Below are 19,574 nucleotides of genomic sequence, written 5' to 3'. Positions count from 1 at the left end.
TAGGTCGAGCCCTCCTGGGCCGAGTGCTACACAGTTAAAAGAAGAAAAAAGAATTAATAATAATTGGATAACCGAAACAATACAATTACAATAAAAATTAACCGATAGCATGCGATACAGTAGTGACATCAAGGAACAGAGAAAATTAACGAAATTGTGCTCTACCAATCGATGCCAGCCAAGCCCTTATGCATGTTGACGTCAGACTGGCTAGTTTCACCACCAAGCCTCGCTTTCGAAGTGCAAACTTGTAAATTTCATCATAAACCAATTCCCAAAGTAGCAAAGTTGAAAAGAATACCCACGTGAAAACTGCATGAAAGTGGCAGAGGGTTGAGAATAATTCGCGTAAACGAGGCTTGGTGGTGAATTTTGAGCATACGACGTTATCATGCATAAGGTCTTCTAGGCTTCGCAAATCCACCGGAACCGGCAAGGACTACTGGAAGATCGCGTCCCACAGAATAAGAAACTTGTTGGCCATGGTCCCATTGACAAAAATCAAAATTCGCTGAGGGCGCTCCGATCATGAAGCCGTTCCATTAAATGTTTTTGATAGTATGGGCCAGGACGCTTGGGAACAGATCTACTGTAATGCCTGAAGACCATGGACGAACGCACTCTGATAGCAGTAGGTCGCTAGATTTGCCGCGGGTCGAGAGAGAAGGTGGCTGGAATCAAAAGACCAGGAATAGGCGCCCTCCAACCGGTCGCAGGCGACGGCGAGTCATTTTGGAGTGAAAGGCTCTTCGCCGCTAAAACCTAGGGCTCATTTTTACGACTGAATTTATTCAGGAGTATTGTGGGTAGCCATGGTTGGTCGGTTGGTCCATCATCTGTAGACTTCTCATTGCAACTCCGCTGACCAGCAGATATACTTGTAGAAAGAGTGTAGCAAGGCGGCCGTATAAAAGCGGCCGTATAAAAGCAGTCTTTTAATTTAAAGGGGTTTACAAGAAAAAACAGAAGCAAAGAAATAAAATATGGCTGACAATTACGTGAAGAATTAAGTAATCGACCGCCAAAAAAGTGAACATTGAGAGCCAGTAATCTGCATAATCGATCGATGACTTTCGTGTCTATCTTTCGAGCTAGCGTAGTACATGTAGTCGAATGTAGGAGCATTCGAAAATAAACGGGTATAAGTTCATAAGCGATGGATCTATCTAGAAACCAGAGCGTTGGCTAAAATCGAGTGCGTGGCTGCTTGTTCCCAAGAAAAGGAAAAGCTTTTCAGATGAAACAGCACAATATTACATTTGTACCTGAATCAGTCTATTATCTTTTTTTTTACAGCGTTAATCGCCTACTGTAATATGCTGCATACCTACGGAGGATATAATAAAAAACCATTTTAGTGCTACGGGTTAAAAAAAGAAAAAAAAAAGGAAAAAAAAAAAACCCTCTGGGACGAACTGCACCTTGATCCGCAGTCCCTACCCGACTGCGCTACTTAGTTTCACGTGAGACGAAAAATCTATATCATGTAATCGACATTCCACCGTTTATCTTTATTTGCTAGATGTTTGATATGTGCTCATAAATTTTCAAGGAATGAAAATAAACTTTTAAACTTGGCAAAAAATTCAGTCGTGGCTCAATGAGCCTTTGATTTTTATTCGAAGGCATTGTTCTTAGAGCAGGTGCAAAACACCTATACAACTAGCTTTATCAAGATAACAGAAGAATGTGTTGTTTTAAAATCTACCTTTTTACCGAAAAATGTTTTGCAACAATATTAACCCAATGTCCTCACGGCATATTGTACTTGAAGTTTAAAACGTCGTTTTTAGTCAGCTCATTTGTAAACGATTTTTTAACCCACTTGAGCCACCCGGCACCCCCCTCCCCTCCCCCTGCTTGGATGTACAACTGTAAGGGATGGCCCATTATTTTTTGGCGGGGGAATCAAAATGTTTTCTAGACAAACAATTTTTATTTTTTCAGTGTCGTCGTCTGTGCAAACAATTTTTCCGGCTGCATCTTCTTTCAGACAATGTTTATGATGTCTGCAAACAATTTATTTGACCGTTTTTGATCTTGCAAACAATTTTTTCAGGATTTTTGATCCCCCCCCCCCTCCCAAAAAAAAAAAAAAAATAATAATAATAATAATAATAATAATAATAATAATAATAATAATAATAATTATAATAATAATAATAATAATAATAATAATAATAATAATAATAATAATAATGGTCCGTCCCTGACAACATTACGACTACAAGCAGTCACTATTTACGTCCTAATATACCTAAAAACCCTGGCCGACCCTGTTCTAATATCAGTCTAAACAGCGGCAACAAACATAGCACATATACTGCGGCATGGTTTGAAAAACAAAACTAGAAGTTAACTTGACGTTTCTCATGCCACAGTATACATCTTCAGCAGTTACAAGAGTATTTATATCGGTCCAGTTCTCTTGATCGGTCGTCTGAAGAGACGCGCAAAAAACGGGGCCAAAAACGCTAGTTTGCTGCGCATCAGTAAACCGGAGGGGGCCAGCTCTTAATAATTTCTCGATCTCACTCGATCGCTTCTTGCCTGAGGATCCAGGCAGTTGTTTTATTTTCGTGAGCGCGAAAGGTGGATGAAAGATGGGGCAAAAGAATGTTTAGCACAGTCTCGCTTTCCAAACTTTTATGCCTCACGAGCCTTTCGTGATCTCAGAAAGGTCCGGTACAAAGGAAACGTCGACTTCTAGCATACCAGAAAGAACTAGAACCACTACGTGGAACTTACCGGGACCCAATGGGTAGGACACGGGATTGCATAAATAGACACAGCGGTCAAACGCCAAGGGCCTGCGAAGTAACGAGCCAGCGATATATCTCAAGTCAAGTCAGCGATATATCCCTAACAATGTAACGTTAAACGACGACACAAACTGCATTTTATGACCGGTGGCGCCAGCCTGCAGCCTTCGGCTGGGCTGGGCCCCGGTAAAAACAGAGTCAACTCGCAGCGCTGCTCTAGTTTTGTGCTGCTTTATTTCGAGAATGTTTCATTGTGACACAAGGTGCTTTGTTAGACTGAACGAAACAATATATAACCTTTGATTTCTTTCGCTCGTTTTCTTTTGTTGAAAAATTTGTTTTTATCCGAGTTAAGTTTATTAGGAATGTGTAAATTGTAACACCACATTTTTGGCACTTGCAGTATAATCGTCATATTGTGGATGTGGTTTTATTACGTGACAAGAGCTTTATTGTTCACTTGCTCGGCTAGAATGAGGTGTTATCAACAAGAATTACGTACACTTTTGTGATGATGTCAAATGATTCATTGGAACCTTAACCTAAACTTTCTGGTAATCAAGAAAATTCTGGTCAAAACAAATTTAAATCGGCTCAAACATCCATAACCCTTTGTAAAAAGAGTGTATTCTAAAAAGCCTGTTACAGCCTTTCGGTTAGTTGGAAAGCAGCGTGAGAAATGGCGAGTGAAACATAAAAAGTTAGGGTAAAACAGGTTATCATTCCAACCACGAAATTTAACTGAGAACAACGTCATTTCGGCCGAGTCAGTTTTAACCAGCTTTCTTACCAAAGGAATGTTAGAATTAATCAGCACAATTCCCCCATCCAATAACATTTGGTTTCGTCGGAGTTTCGTCGCTGACCTCTCGTGACTTCGGCGTCACTTGTGGGTCGCGACGGCGCGACGGTCGCGGGCAATCTAAACTGGATCAACCGGCCAAGGGCGACCTTGCTGAAGGTAAAACTGGCATAACATTTAACGGTGTACTCTCCGACAGTTCTTAAGGGTGAAGTGGAATTCTCAGCAACCTCGTACAAAATTCAAATCAGTTTTTAAACACAACTTCTTAAACGAGTTGAAAGTGGAAGTTGGGCCATGATCACGAAAATGCAAATTAAGGCGATTCTGACATAATCTTGTCTTTTGTTTTCGGAGTGGACGATTTGTCTGTCGAATATTTATCGACAAATTAATTGCAAAACAGTGAAACGATATCGGATTAAAATGCACACAGAGACCGCACTGTCTTAATAACATTTTTTTCCTCTCAAAAATTTCTATTAAGCGGCTTAAAGAAGCGAAAGTCAGTAGAGTTTGTAAAGAGCTGTTCTTAGTGGTTTGTTGCGCGCCTCGCGTATGACGTCATTAACATGAAGGTGAAATTGCAGAGTAAGATTTCAGTTTCATGTCCGGGAAGAGAAATACTGAAGTCGGGGAAACTCAAAGTACAGAGACACCTGTTTTGACGTTGGCAGATTTTACGCAGTGTCTTTTGTTAAAGGTTGTAGCTGAAACAGGAAACTTCAACGAGAAACGCCCACTGAGTAATTTCCTTTACAGCAGTTTGATTGCGTCCGGTTTTGATACGATTTTCGGTGTAAGTTCTATTATAAACAATCAACACCAGCATTTTACGTGACTTTTAATCATCACCTCATTAATTCATCGTTTCACTTTGTTCCAAATTTACGAAAAATTAAGAGCTTTTTAAACTTCAGTAAGCCTTACTTGGCTTGAAACAAAAAAAGCAAATTTTGTAAATTGTAAAAGCTGATTATTGCTCTAGGCTGTTCAGCAAAATGCACGTGATATAAACAACAAACTCAGCCACTTAAGAAAGATTCCGATTTCATGATATCTTCCTAAACATTATAGGATCTTGTGGTCTCGTAAATGGACTCTGTACGGTGAATGACGTCATGTCGCCGCCGGAAAGTCCGTCAAAACAAGTTAAGCCTAATCAATAACCTAGGATTAAGTTGACATAATGCTACATTTCCTGTCCGTAAACTATACGAAACTTCGACAACAAGATAAAAGTTACGTGAGATTCTATTTTTAGACAGAATCCGGAGTTCTGAATGCTATATAACAGGGCAGGTACGCTTCTTTCAGCAACAACTCAACAACAACAGAACTTATAGCTGAAAGCTGAAGGTTTGAACTGTGAAACAATCAATTGAAAATGCAAGCCGGACTCAGTTTCTTCGACAAGAAAGCTCCCAAAGTCGTAATTCGAAGCCTCTTCGACAAATACGACACAAATGGAAACGGTAAACTTGAAGAACAAGAAATGCAGGTCTTGTTAGAAGGAGATTTAGGCCTCGACCATGATAAGTCTTTGGTGTACTTTCTGCTGCTGGACAAGAATGGAGACCACGACATTTCCTTTGAAGAATTCAACGACTGGCTTCGCAGCGAGGAACATTTCGAAGTTTTAAAAGACAAAGACAAGTTTGAAAGCCTAGCCAAAGCATTCGACTATTTCAAGAGTTTTGACACAGATGATAGCGATACGCTTGACCGAGAACAGTTTGAACGGATGATGAAGTTCTTCGGTCATGAAACTGTCGACATGGAAAAAGCTTTCGCGAAAATGGACAAAGACGAAAATGGAAAAGTGTCCTTCTGGGAGTTCATGGTGTGGCTTCAGTGGATACCAGTTTTGAACTAGCTGATGAGACACGATAATATGATTACATGAAGAACTTTTAAATAAGAGGCTTTCAAACGTAGCTGAGCACAGATCAAAGATTAGTGCGCCTTTTTCGTGCAGCAAAACTCAGACCCTATATGTATTGTAAAACCTATTTATTTGTGAGAAACATTATTTATTGAAGATGTATATAGTACTACTTAGGACTTAGACTGTTTTAGCTAAGTTCATCGTTGTTTTCATAAAACATTTACTCTCATTAATTCTACGCGAATTTCATTGTTGTACATATATAGTTATGTTGCATACGCCAACGTGAAAATAATAAATGAGTTTTTATGAGAATGACAATTTTGAATGTTTTTCTTTGTTGCTGTTGTCGCGCGCCCTAGCTTGTTACGCGACCCACGTGAACCAAATCAAATAAGAGCGCGAAAAATGAGCCTCATCAGACTACAGTCAGTAACATCAAGTAACTGACTGTCAAGTGGCTAATTGACTGACTGATTGAATGCAACAAAACTGCTCCAGAATGTAACAATCTGGGTCAGTTTTGTTGCTTCAAAGTCATAACATGATGAGCCGGAGTAGGTTTGTTGACTTAAAGGAAGTAAATCGTCAATAAAACTAAATTTTGCTGACGTATAATAAATTCGTTTCTTTCGAGTAAAATCTATGGAATCCACTAATATATCGAACTACTAAATTTTAGACACCGTCAGATTGCAGCATATTGCGGATGCGGTTTCCTTAGGTGACAACAGCTTTATTTACTGCGTATTCTGGAAACTAGCAGTTGTGCTGATGTCGAAGGATTTATTAGGAATCTTATATACACTCCACGAAACCTCTTTATGGCGTTTAAGTTGTTGTTGGTATTGCTGTTGTTATAATCAACGATACAACCGATTACTGTTCGAAAAAAATAACTGAACTTACTTAAAGCTTGTTCAGCAAAACAAAGTTGCGACCTAGAAAATCTCGTGCCTTTATTCTATAAAGAGGAAAAAAGAATGAGTATTTCAAAAAACAAGTGTACTCATTCTAACCACAAATTAACTGACATACCCGTTTTGCTGAGTCAGCTTTGATATGCAAAAGAAATGTTGGAATTAACCAGCACCATTTGAACCCTTTAATTTTAACTCTCTAGAAGTGTTTTCCAATATTATTTGTTTTCGTCAGATTTCTGGTTTCTTGTCAAAACAAAAATGCATCTCGCGTTTTCGACACTCGTAGGTCGAGACGTCGCCGGGCGCTCGTAACTGGATTAAACAGCCAAGGTCAACTTGTGTCACTCAACCTTTAAATTGCTTAACATTGAGCCCATGACATTTTAGACAACCAAATTTTCAGCGATGTTCTCCTATATTTTTTAACTGTCAACTTCTATGTCGCCCCTGGGTCTCAAGGCCCAAAGGATAGCGAGATTCTCATTTCAAAAACTCGCGCAAGATGAAACCAGGCGTTTCAAATGAGTTGGAATTGGGCTTGAGTCTGGAAGACTGACCACAAAAACCCAAATTCAGGCGACATTAATCTTGCCTTGGGATTAAGCGGCCAAATATTTATCGGTTCGTCAAAAAACAAACAATACTGGATTAATTCCGGGGCCTCGGGCGCTCTGTCTATCACGTATGGCCTGCAAAACAATTTATTTTCTCTCAAAAACCTGTATAAAGCGGCGTAAAAAAAGGAAAGTAGAGTACGTAAAGTGTTTATTATATAGTGAGCGAAGGTTTTTCAAGTTTTCGCGCCTCTCGTATGACTTCACGTTTCAGTTTAAAGTCCAGGAAGAGAAATGCTGAATTTAATAGGGGAAACCAAGGCTAAAGGAACACACCTTTTTACGTCCTCAGATTTCATGCAGTATCCTTTGTCTTGGTTATTTGTCGAGTTCGTAGCTAATGTTAATTACAGGAAACCTCAGCAGAAAATACGTGCTGAGTAATATCCTTCACAGCAGTTTGATTTCGGCGCGTTTTAATACGAGTTTTGTGGTTTAAGTTTTATTGAAAGCAATATCAGCAACAACATATTTTACGTGACTTTTACCGTTCTTTCCGAAAATAAAATACGTCAGCATAAGTTCAGGAAAGTGACAGGCCTTAGAAAAAGAGCGTATTTTTGTTAAATGTTCTGCCTAAAAAGGCTGGTTGTTCTACCGACTTTTACCAGTATTCAGCAAGACGCACGTGATACAATGAACAACAAACTTAATTCAGCCACTTAAACAGAGATTCCGCCTTCATGACATCTTCCTAAACATAAGAGGATCTTGCGGTCTCGTAAATGGACTCTGAACTTCGATTTTAACATTTACGACGTCACGTTGCCGCGCCGGGAAGTCCGTGCACTGTGCGTTTAAGCGTTATAAAGTAAACAAGTCGGGCCTCATCAATAACCCAGGATTAAGTCGATAATAGTACATTTCCTGTCCGTAAACTGTGCGAAAGTTCGACAAGATAAAAGTTACGTGTGATCCTATTTTTAAACGGAATTTGGAGTTCTGAATGCTATATGACAGGGCAGGTACACTTCTTGCAGCAACAACTCAACAACAGAAGAACTTTTCAGTAGCTGGTAGCTGAACGTTTAAACTGTGAAATAATCTACTGAAAATGCAAGCCGGACTCAGTTTCTTCGACAAAAAGGCTCCAAAAATCGTCGTTCGGAGTCTTTTCGACAAATACGACGCAAATGGAAACGGTAAGCTTGAAGTACAAGAAATGCAAATCTTGCTGGAAGAAGACTTAGGCCTCGACCATGATAAATCTTTGGTGTACTTTCTGTTGGTGGACAAGAATGGAGACCACGACATTTCCTTTGAAGAATTCAACGACTGGCTTCGCAGCGAGGAACATTTCGAAGTTTTAAACGACAAAGACAAGTTTGAAAGCCTGGCCAAAGCATTCGACTATTTTAAGAGTTTTGACACAGATATAGCGATACGCTTGACCGAAAACAGTTTGAACGGATGATGAAGTTCTTCGGTCCTGAAACTGTCGACATGGATAAAGCTTTCGCCAAAATGGACAAAGACGAAAATGGAAAAGTGTCTTTCTGGGAGTTCATGGTGTGGCTTCAGTGGATACCAGTTTTGAACTAGCTGATGAGACAGAATGAGATGATTACATGAACAACTTTTCAGCTTTTCATGATGTGACAATAGTAGCACGGATCAAAGATTAATACGCTTTTGTGAAGCAAAGTTTAGACTTTGTATGTATTGTAAAATCTATTCATTAAACAAAACATTATTTATTGAAACATTATTATTTATTTATTGAAACATTATTTATTGAAGAGGTATATAGGGCCAGAAACTCTGCTCTTATTAGGGGAGCTGAGCTCATATTTTCCATTCATTGTAAAATATATTTATTATATGGAAAAAAATATTTATTGAAGATGTACATAAGTTACGAATGTAAATTGTTCTAGCGAAATTCAATTTGTTTTTATAAAACATTTACACTTATTCCACGTGAATTTGCAAGAGGTGTTAACACACGTAAAATGAAAAGAACATTAAAAAGTAAGAATGGCATTTAACTGTCTATTTTCTTGTTTTTATCACGAAATCGTATTACAACTGCGATCTGAGTCTAATTTTTCCGCGCTGTGTTACTCTGTACGTGACCTCGCTGTTAAGAGTAAATAAAGTTGTGACTTTCGTTCTGGTCGACAAGCGAATTTCCTTGAATAGTAATGACAACAAATCGTGAGATTACAAATCAACATTTTCCTGACAACATCACTTGAAGCTACTTACACTTCCGTCGGCACGCGTCTCAACGGTGTGACGTCATATTGCAGGGGAAACCCCTTCTTTTGTCGCATGCCTTAGATTTCGGGAAAAAAAAATTTAAGCGAAAATTAAACTAATCAAGAGCATGTTTTCATCTACGAAAATGCAAATGCTGATGTTCAGCGTTTCGGTACATTATTTTACGTCGCAACACCGAAATCGAAAATTTTCGCTTTGCTCTTTATAGCTTCAGAAACACGAGGAAAATACCAAGGTCACAAAAGCTCTCGAAACTTGTGTTGAAGGAAGTGTATACACTTGTTTCGATCGCCTTCTTCTAAACTTTTACGAGTGTTAAGTTTGGAAAGGTTATTAAAGTAAGGATAAAATGTTTACATTTAGCCTGCGAAAACATCTGATTTTTTCGGCGGGTGAATGAAGAGCCGAAAAAACCGGGTGCTCTCGCAGGCCGACTTTCATTTTTCCCCAACAAAAAACTGAAGACGGCTTTTGCCGGCAAATCGTAGCACGAATTTTCACAGGCTGTTTACCAGAAATACAGAAAACGTGATGATTATGCATTCGCGACAAATACAGACTGTGACACAGGGCAGATGTTTTTCGTGAATATTTAATGATGATCGTGTTAGCTAGCATGCATGAATTTCCCATAGTCACGCGCCAGTGGATCAAGAAGTGATGATTGGTCCTATTTTTAGCGTGCTAGAGTATAAAAACAAATGTGTGCTACGTTACAGAATAAATAAAAAGTTGACAACGTCGAGAAAGATTTTCTTCAAAGATTTTATACGATCGACTGGAGAAAAGTTTCAAGTTTTGCTTCGAAATGCAAGCGGGGCATTCTTACTTCTTTCGTGACGCGCCAGAAATCGCGATCCACAGTTTGTTCGATAAATACGACCAGGAACGAAATGGAAGGCTTGACGAGTCAGAACTAAAGGATTTATTGGAAGGCGACCTGGGGTTAAACCCTGAACAAGCAAACATCTACACTCTGCTTTTGGATCAAACTGGAGACCATTGTGTATCATTCGAGGAGTTTTTCAACTGGTTAAGAAGCGGAGAAGGCTTTCAAAATATCAACGATAAATCAAGATTTGCGAAGCTGTGCCAAGCAGTGGAAATGTTCAAGAGTTTTGACACAGATAACAGCGATACCTTGGACAAAAAGCAGTTTAAAAATCTCATCGCCGCCATTGGGTACACCGATGTGGATTCAGAAAAACTATTTAACGAGTTGAACAGCCATCATAATGGAAAACTATCATTCGTTGAGTTCCTGAAATGGTTGAATTGGGTGCAAATTGACATGTAATAACAGATGGTCTACTAACCTCAATTCACACAATTTCATTGCCACATGAAAAAAATGAAAAAAAGTTAATGCTATGTCACCAGAAAGTCAAACGCCTAACAATTCAAATGGTTGAGGTGTACATGTAATATTATGACATTTCTGCATGTGTGGGCAAACTGACTGCGTGCACACAATGCTAAAAAATTGAATGCGGAACAAAGCGGATAAAGTGTTTATGTACTGTTGAAGTACTGTTAAGTTATTCAGCTACAAGATATTCATCGAAGGTGTTGAAAGTGCAATTCAAGTGACAATTTTTGTTATTTTTCTTTAATTCAGATTGTATTTATTGTAAGATAGCTTTCCTCGATTAGCGACGTGATAAATCGTCTTGAAATATCGTTCAACCCACTTCCTGTTATTTATTATGAAAAGATAAACAAACTTAACTATGTGCGCAAAGGAATGAACTTTATGTTTATTGTATCAGTTGAGTTTTAAATTACAAAGAACGCGATGTTCGTACAAAGACACAGAAAAAAACGAAAAATAAATAAATTAAAGTAAATATGTTCAGTTAACTATGACTTCTTTTCAAGATCGGTTCATGATGCGAAAATTACCATAGAAACGCTATAGTATTTAGTGAGAAGGTGTTTTTAACAATAAGATTGTGAGCTCGAGATCGCCATTGGCTGAAAGTTTGCAAGATGGAAAGAACTCAGTCTAATTGTTTTAGCATAGCCCAGTGTTAAACAAGATTGATGAAATATTAATACTTTTTGGCCACGTTGCACGAAAAACCGCGACGGTTTGCTATCGATCAACAGGAGATGCCTTACTAGCCAATCAGATTGCGAGCTTTCAATACCCAATGGATCCATCTTCTCACTGGTACTTAGCGATACAAACAGTCCCCGAATTTCTTATTCTGATTTCACGGCGTTAAATCCATTCATTCCAACTACAAAACGCGCCAAGCACAGAACACAAACTACAGACATCGACAGCAGAAATGTTTTAAAAGCTTCATACAACAACTTGGGCGAGAACACACTCCAAACGAACAGGTGATACCGCTGACCGAATACCAACGTACAGTAAACGCAGAGGACCAAAGCCTGGCAGAGGGTGATGACGTAACACGCTTGGTAAAGAGAATTCTGCAACCTTATGAGAAAAAATATTGGTCGTAAAACAGAATGTTAAAACCAGGGTTAAATTTTTGCTACCATTATCTATAACCTCCTAGGTGTCATGTAAGGCCTTTGAGAACCCTCTCCAGTAAGAAACCACAAATGGAAAAATCGAGTCTGCCACTTTTTTCAACAGAGAGATTTTGACGTATGAGGGCCAAAGCCGAGAGGACGCCCTCGAGCCGAATAGGCACTAGTGCATCCAAGAAATATCATCATGAACCTCCCATAGGACCTAGAAAAATTAATCCACTTGAAAACCGAGTGGGAGGTCTGATCTGTATGGCAGAATACAGACCTCTCGTTCGATTAATAAGGTGTTTACTAAATGGCCTAAATGGAGGTAGAATTGTCCGTCAAAGAGGTCTTACCTATTAGTATCCCGGGCGTCTCGGACGATGGACAACACGGCAGCTATCAGCCACAGAATAGGTCCACAGTATGTGGCTACGTATGTGAGGGGACCCACAACACCAGGCACAAAATCCTCTAGTCCCACATAGCCCGCAGAAATATCCACCGAGGCCAGGCTGTTGGAGTTCCCCAGGGAAAAGTACATTGCATGTCCCATCCACAAGGAACTGACGATAATGATCCACGTCTTCTCTTGGCTTGAAACAAAACAAAAAAACAGAATGTCTTAGTAAGAAGTGTATTGTAAAGAACGGGGAGAGGAAGGGGAGGGGAGGGGGGGGGGGGGGTGTGGGGCAGTAGTGTAGCAGTTATCGTAAGCTTGTAATTCTACTGGTCCTCTAGTGAAGCAGTTGCTATTGTTATTTCTGGGGCTAGGGGCATTGTTCCTGTTGTTTGTTCTATTGTTCTCTCGAAGGATAGCGAGCCATTCATGTGAGACCTTGCGAGAGCTGCCAACCGACCCTGAGGGGGGGGGGGGGGGAGGGGGGAGGTGAAAATTGAATACAAAGATTGACATATGTTTACTAAGGCTAGGTACAGAATGTAACAAGTCAAATGGTAAACTACAGTACGATAGAATAAACTGTCCATAACTTCCCTGAAATTTATTACATTTTGTAATTGAAACTGTAAGAAAAGTTATGTGTTTTGCATAGCACATTTTCCCCTTAGATTCTTCTTTTCTTCAGTGTCAAAAAACAATGTCTAGGTCTATTTAGTATAAGGTTCACTTATGCGCCCAAATATTGTCGCTTTTTGTAGCCTACCTTTTCCAGAATAATTTACTCAACACATGTTCTTGAACAACAAAGACAGCGAGAAGTGTTACGTTATGCGGTCGCTGCAGAAGAATTTCCAGCAACAACACGGTAGATAAAAGACCCTCTAACGATCCGCACACTTCGCAAATGTATTCGTGAAAAGTCCTTCTCTTTTCGCTATTTCTGCTCGCTCTGTAAAAAAGAATCAAATTCCATGCCATCATTGTTGCTACGCAACAATAAGTAAAGCGTGCTGCACGGATCCCTTTAGTGATTGGTTCGTTTGGTATCCATGGCAACTGGAGGCTTCCCGTCACAGTGCGATAAACATAAGCATTCGCAGCACCGATGACAAACACGAGTGAAGTGAGAACATTTTGACGATTGTAACGAAATCCAATGATGACAAGAAGTGATATGAAGTAACATACAGACAAGACTGTTCTGTTTTCAGGTTTAACGAGCCAATCTCCAATATCAGGCCTGTCGGCCCATTTTATTCCAGTTTGGTTCCAACTCCTGGATAGTCTTCCTAAGCCAAGAAGTAACAAAACAACCAAAAGATGCCACACAACGCCAGTTTTGAGCGTCACTTCTTGTATTGCTTCCCACTGCAAATGTGAGTTTTCAGGATTCTCGTTCTCAGTCTCTGCTCTAGTTGACACTGGCCGTTGGAGATCTTTGTACAAGATTGTATTGCTAGTTCCACTCGCCGTTGCCTTGTCCACGTTTAAATTTATGGCGCCACTTCTTGTGAAATTTTCACGAACTTTATGAAAACTTGTGTTTCTAACTTCGTTGCTACAATCAAGTGATTTTTCTTCTATATATTTAGGAGAATTTTCGTTCTCTGAGGTTTCTTCCTGCATTGCAATCGTTTCATGTAGCCCTGAGTCCTTGTGACTTTTGAACAATGCGCTTTTCTCAAGGAAAATCACCACGAACAAAGCAGAGGTGAAAAAGTACCAGGTTTGATGCTCTTCTTCCACAAAACTACTCGATAGAAGGCTTAAAACGTGAAGTAAAACTCCTATTACAAGAAGACTGCGGGTTTTGCTTTGGAAAAACGATGGAAAGGCTAACGAAAGCTGCGAAGGAGGATGGTGAGGCCGTAAGATGTTGCGATTGAGGCAAAACATAATGGATGCAAGAGTGACTCCTGATTGCAAGGCAAATACAGAACTGAACAGGATGGACTCGGCGCTGTTTACTGAACACAAAATGTCGCTTCCACCTGAGAAAGAAAAAAGATAACGAAAAACGTGAAATTTAATTAAGTCAACTTCTTTTATTTTTCTAACTAATCAATCTTTCAGTTCGATACAGTGAAACAAGTCATTTTAAGGTCATTGCATCCCGCCACTGAAATTTTGCCATTTTTTGACAAATTTTACTGTAGATTTCTGAACGCCGTTTTTACGTCAAATTGAGTGTCATTTTTGTGCGATTTTAAGGCTTATTTAAACGATGAGAAAAATGTATCTAATCCGGCGGAAAATTTCAGGGAACGAAATATTTTTACGAACCGCTTTTGCCTTTTCGAAAATCGGGGTTGCCCTTTTTCATACCTAAACGACATTTTTTTTTATCTCTCCGAAACAACAGGCAAATAGCTCACTTTCTACATCCATCTTTCGACATCGTCTTTCGACGTGCTGTTTGAAATGAGCCAATCAAAACCGATGCATACCGGTTTGATCGTGTTTGTTTCATGCAAATGAGCCCATAGGTTCAGAAGGCCATGCTAGTGGGCTGTGATTGGCGGATTTTGATCCGTCTTATTTGTTAAGCACGTCGAAAGATGGATGCCGATAGAAAGCCGCTATGCACGTTACACTGAAAGCGGGTGTAAAGCATTTCCGAGGATTTAAAAACGTTTGAGAATGTGTAAACCAATCAGAGCATTACACGTATTTTTTTCTTACCAATCACTGTGCTGGAGCAAGCAGACAGTTGAAGAACTGCAACCAACAGAACAGCACCGCTCACAACAAAAACGCTCGTCACTGAAACGTCAAAGCAGTCTTCTCTTTTGCTTTCAAAAGAAAGTTGAAGTAATCCATAGCTGACCCAATAAAGCGTCTGAACAAGAACAGCTATACCACAAATCATTGCGTGCAGGTCATAACTTGAAAGCGAGGCAGTCACATGACTGCTCATTTTCTGAAGTGCCAGGATGTACTGCTTAGCAACCTTGCCTGCCATAGTCTCCAGGTTCTTGATATTGTGATTGACTGCTGCTGATTTTAGCCAATCAGAGTGCAGCTTATGGGCGTGTTGAGGTTCCCACATGTTATCAACAGAATGGCCATTTGCAGCAAGCACTTGAGATAGTTGATAAGTATTCAGTTGAAGAGCTCTAAGCATCTCCCTTGGAGCATGGAAGCTGAAAAGGTCGGGAAGGGCAATTCCTATGCTGAAAAAGATAATAACAAAAACGGAATGAAATAGGGATTATGATATTTTAGAAAAAGAAATTGAAGATATATCCTCTAAACTCAAACTAGTTGTTCTTTTGCTTTATGTGTCTTTAGGTATATGACTATACCTCAGAACAGTTTCTAGTGGGAGTTGATTGGCCTGGTTGTTAGTGCCCTGGACTCTAGATCAAGCAGTCCCAGTTCGAGCCCTAACCAGGGTCATTGCTTTGCGTTGCTTTGCAAGACACTTTATGCTCATAGTGCCTACTTCCACCCAGGTCTATAAATGGGTAACATAAGGTAAAGTCTGCATTCTAGCCCAGTGTCCCATCAGGCTGGAGTATGAAGGGCCTAGGAGTATATGTACGTCCATCACAGGGTTACCCCCCAGCAGTAAATTCGCCGGTATCCATTTATACATCTGGGTGGAAAGAGGCACTGTGAGTGTAAAGTGTCTTGCCCAAGAACACAGCACAATGTCCTCGGTCAGCAGGGGCAGATACGGGGGGGGGGGCATGGATAGGGTGGATATCCACCCCCCATTTTTCAGTAAAAAAAATTCGAAATGTCACTTTATTTGAAATAGAAAAGAAAGAAAGAAAGAAAAATTAGCTCTGGCTCATGTCTGGTTGTTGTTACGCCACGTTTCGCCCTCTGCCACCAGTTAGGGTTAGGGTTAGGCCCTAATGGTCTGACATCCAACCCCCCCCCCCCTTTTGAAATCCTGGATCCGCCCCTGGGCCAGGGCTCGACCTCGAACTGCTTGATCCAGAGTCCGGCAGACTAACCATTAGGCCACTGGGCCTCACACATTTCTATAGATGGGTATCAGTGAATTGAATACTGGGGGCACTGCAGAGTAGAAAAACTCCTAGTTGCTCCATGCTGCTCAATCCAAAGATAATTGCCAGCCTGATGGACCACTATGCTTGAATGTAGAATTTACTTTACCTTACCAACCAAAACAGTTTTCAACAAATTTGTAATTTACAACAATTTAGTATGTTTGTGCTCTACCTGTTCTGAGGAATAGGAAGCCCTAAAAGAAGACTCAACGTTGGTACAAGATCAATTTGCTGGACCTGTTTCTTGGAATATTCTTCACCTCCACCATGTTCAAACAAAGGGCTCATAAACACAAGGGGTGTGCTGGTCTCTGCAGAAGATGCACCTCCATGACTCCCTGCATCACTCATTCCGTGATCACCACACAACACCAACAAGGAAGGGGCCTCTCTTTGCTGATCCCATCTCAGCATTGCATTGTAAATATCACTAACGACCTGGTCCATTTCAAGGAGTTTTGGCCCAACCAGGGGACTTGACGGTCCAGCAATGTGTCCTATATGATCAAGGCCCAGGTAGTGAAGAATCATAAGGTCCCAATCACTGCTTCTCAGCTCTTTGTCAATGTGTCTAGTGACATTGTTATCAACCTAAAAGCAAGTTGAACAGTTTTTGAATGCGCAATGTAGATACGATGCATAATTGATGGTCTTGCTTGTTAAAAAGACCAGAAATTAAATAATTTGCATGATTCAGAGACAAATAATTTCCTCTGACCAACTAAAGAAACAGCTCCCCAACGGTCAATAAAGGTAAAAGGAAAGAGCCAAGTGGCCCATACAGCCGGAGCTTATCCCAATTTCTGTAGCATTAAGCGGCTAAGAGTATTGGTTCTCCCCCCTGAATGGGATGCTAGTCCATCTCAGGGTTACCCCCCAGCAGTAAACTTGCCGGTACCCATTTATACACCTGGGTAGAGAGAGGAAATGTGAGAGTAAAGCGCCTTGCCCCAAGAACACAACGGAGCACCATGGCCAGTGCTCGAACCCAGGCCGTTTGAGCCCTGGAGTTGAGTCTGCTAACCATTAGGCCACCACGCCTCCCACCCCGACGGTCAATAATCGTTATGTTAAAGGTTGTCATGCCCTTTGTAATTTATTTGAGACTTGTGCAAGTATGATAACAGACAAACTCATCAATATTTTTTACCGTACCTCAGTGTAATCGGTGACAAAAAATGATGTTGTTCCATCAGTTCGCGCAAAGTGTTCAGGAAATAACTTCATCCATGTGTCATCACCATAGAACACAAGCTTCTTTTTGGCAAACTTCAGCTGACTAATTAAATTGTCTTCTTGTAAAGACTTTGAGTCCATGTTGAAAACGACATCAATAAATCCTGGAATTCCACCTGTTGTTATTGCCTGCAAGATGAGAGTATTGGTTTGAATTGTCTGATATACTGTTTGATAGATCCACATGTTCCTCCTCCAGACTTACTTGAACAGTAAACGTGTAATCAGTAAAGCCTTGTTTGAAGCAGTCTTAGTGGCTTAAGAAGGCAATTCTTCAAGAATAGTCTGCGAATGCCCCATCCCAAATCCCTAGTAAGCAGATCGATCTAGGGAGCCTACTAGTAGGGTACTTCGAGAGCTGGTGACTGGTTCCTTAGTTAAATACCACCTTGTTGACGAGTCTTACAAATGTGCGAGGCAAGGCAATGAGGCATGCAAGACAGAACTCCCTACTCCAAATAAAAAGGCTAACTGCCAGGAGTGCTATTTAGGCTAACCAGAATGGATCACATGCCTCGCTGCCTCGCAATTTGTGGCACCCCTTGTTGATTACCTCTTTGTTTTTGTCGCTTCTATGCTTGAAAATATTTTATATGGTATGGATATTGAAAGGGAAAATTGGATGGAAAAAAAAATGATAGAATTTTACACACTCTACTGACCTTTATTCTTGGCATCGTAACAGTTGGTGGGTGTGCCTTTGCCAAAAAACTGATAAAAAAATACAACACATAGATGTATTATGGTGAATTGTGTCAAAACACTGGGGGGTGAGTGGGGAGAATCTCATATAAAAGTCAAAGTTTGAAAAAGTCTACATGGGGCCAAACTGTGTTAATTTATCCTAGTTTCCATAGTATTTCCTCCCGGGGGAGGGGGGATACTCCCTAAAATTTACTACAGGGGTGTGCTGCTGAGTCTCTGAGACTCTGGACCTGTTCCTGAGAAAAAAGCTGAATTTGTGACCCTGTTCCAGACAAACATTGCAAAATAGATACCCTGTTCCAGACAATATCCACTATGTAAATATATGTAGATAGATATAAAAACACTGGCCCATATCACAAATAATAAAGCGATGAGAAGTGAGGAGTTTCATAGCTAAACTTGATTGTGTTTTATTGTAGTGTTTCTCCTCAATAACACTTTGATGGTACCCATATATTTATACACCTCCCTCTATCCCAGTGTATTCAGTGAAGATTACTTCAAAGATCTTTTAACCTGGGTTTTAAAAGTATGTTGACTGATTTCCTGGTAAATGATTACAGTCAATACTACTCTGTGATCAAGGCCATGCCAAGCTCAGCTTTTCAAAGACCTTGGCGAGTCTTTCGCATGGCTTATGTAACTTCAATTGTAGATTTTTTAGATGTGGATGTTAGGAGTTGTTTACTTGGTGTACAGTTTTTAAAACGTTGCACTGGTGTACGTTAAGTGTGGGTTTTGCTAAAAGCAGGCCTGCGGTCCACTTCATGGCTCATGCCCCGGCGGCCCACGGCCCACCTCTAGGCCCGTGTCGCCGGGCCCCTGGCCTAGAGGTGGGCGGTGGGCTGCCGGGCCGCACGCTGTGAAGTGGGCCGCGGGCCGCCAGGCCTGCTTTTAGCAAAACCCCGTTCAGTGTGGGATGGCCATTATCAAAGAATGCACCATGGGTGCCATATGGAGGGGGGGTCCCTCTCCCCCCCACTCCACTCCTACCAAAAATAGCTATGGATTTTGTTGTGATTACCTGTATGATCTGTTAAGACTGATCATTTCTTGAGTAAAAGGCATTCTTGATTGTTCACTGAAGACAAAATCTGCTCTAAGGGCATCGATCAACATGATGACCACTCGTCCAAACTTTGGAGGCAGGGGATGTCCTGTTCCTTCAACTGATGGCTCTGGTGGCAGGTTCTCGCTTGTTGCCCGTCCTTGTATGGCTTTCTTCAGCGGAAAGAAGCCCCTCAGAAACAACATTAAGCCCACGATTTGGCAAAATAAAAGAAGAACTATAAAAACACTTTGGCCACAATTCATCTTTGACTTGTACGCGAATAAAAGCGTTCTTTTGCATTAAAACCGTAAATAAACCAGCTTATCTTTACCAAAACGGATACGCCTTGATTAAAGAAATCAACATTTCTAAAAGATGGCTAACACAGACTCAGAAAAAACCAATCTATTTTCGACTAAATTTTTAACGCGTCCGTCCGCCATTTTGAAAAT

The 19,574-nt window shown here is 40.5% G+C and overlaps 3 protein-coding genes and 1 pseudogene across 3 annotated transcripts; 3 read left to right on the top strand and 1 right to left on the bottom strand.

Annotated features, from left to right (window-relative positions):
- The first annotated feature begins 4,739 nt into the window (after positions 1-4,739).
- Positions 4,740-5,764, top strand: LOC144638312 (uncharacterized). Its single transcript, XM_078497543.1, has one exon. It carries the CDS (start codon positions 4,952-4,954, stop codon positions 5,438-5,440), a length of 489 nt encoding a protein of 162 aa, XP_078353669.1. The 5' UTR covers positions 4,740-4,951; the 3' UTR covers positions 5,441-5,764.
- A 2,182-nt stretch (positions 5,765-7,946) lies between these two features.
- LOC144638314 (uncharacterized) lies at positions 7,947-9,015 on the top strand (annotated as a pseudogene).
- Positions 9,016-9,937: 922 nt separating this feature from the next.
- On the top strand, positions 9,938-10,927 carry LOC144638313 (putative calcium-binding protein B0563.7). Its single transcript, XM_078497545.1, has one exon. It carries the CDS (start codon positions 10,021-10,023, stop codon positions 10,507-10,509), a length of 489 nt encoding a protein of 162 aa, XP_078353671.1. The 5' UTR covers positions 9,938-10,020; the 3' UTR covers positions 10,510-10,927.
- A 22-nt stretch (positions 10,928-10,949) lies between these two features.
- Positions 10,950-19,573, bottom strand: LOC144638121 (GPI ethanolamine phosphate transferase 2, catalytic subunit-like). Its single transcript, XM_078497303.1, has 8 exons — positions 19,096-19,573; positions 18,026-18,074; positions 17,283-17,492; positions 16,300-16,718; positions 14,788-15,278; positions 12,869-14,096; positions 12,059-12,298; positions 10,950-11,661 (listed from the first exon to the last, which is right to left on the bottom strand). Exons 1-8 carry the CDS (start codon positions 19,383-19,385, stop codon positions 11,418-11,420), a joined length of 3,171 nt encoding a protein of 1,056 aa, XP_078353429.1. The 5' UTR covers positions 19,386-19,573; the 3' UTR covers positions 10,950-11,417.
- Between the last annotated feature and the right edge of the window lies 1 nt (position 19,574).

The sequence above is a fragment of the Oculina patagonica genome, chromosome 14, assembly GCF_052425735.1.
Source record: "Oculina patagonica isolate OP01 chromosome 14, crgOcupat, whole genome shotgun sequence".
Taxonomy (NCBI): domain Eukaryota; kingdom Metazoa; phylum Cnidaria; class Anthozoa; order Scleractinia; family Oculinidae; genus Oculina; species Oculina patagonica.
This window is presented reverse-complemented; position numbering and strand designations above follow the sequence as displayed.

Coding starts and splice junctions, on each gene's coding strand:
- LOC144638312 (XM_078497543.1), top strand. CDS start 4,952: ATGCAAGCCGGACTCAGTTTCTTCGACAAGAAAGCTCCCAAAGTCGTA.
- LOC144638313 (XM_078497545.1), top strand. CDS start 10,021: ATGCAAGCGGGGCATTCTTACTTCTTTCGTGACGCGCCAGAAATCGCG.
- LOC144638121 (XM_078497303.1), bottom strand. CDS start 19,385: ATGAATTGTGGCCAAAGTGTTTTTATAGTTCTTCTTTTATTTTGCCAA. Junction 15,279..16,299: donor CTTCCTATTCCTCAGAACAG/GTAGAGCACAAA, acceptor TATCTTTTTCAG/CATAGGAATTGCCCTTCCCG. Junction 11,662..12,058: donor GACGCCCGGGATACTAATAG/GTAAGACCTCTT, acceptor TTTTCTCATAAG/GTTGCAGAATTCTCTTTACC.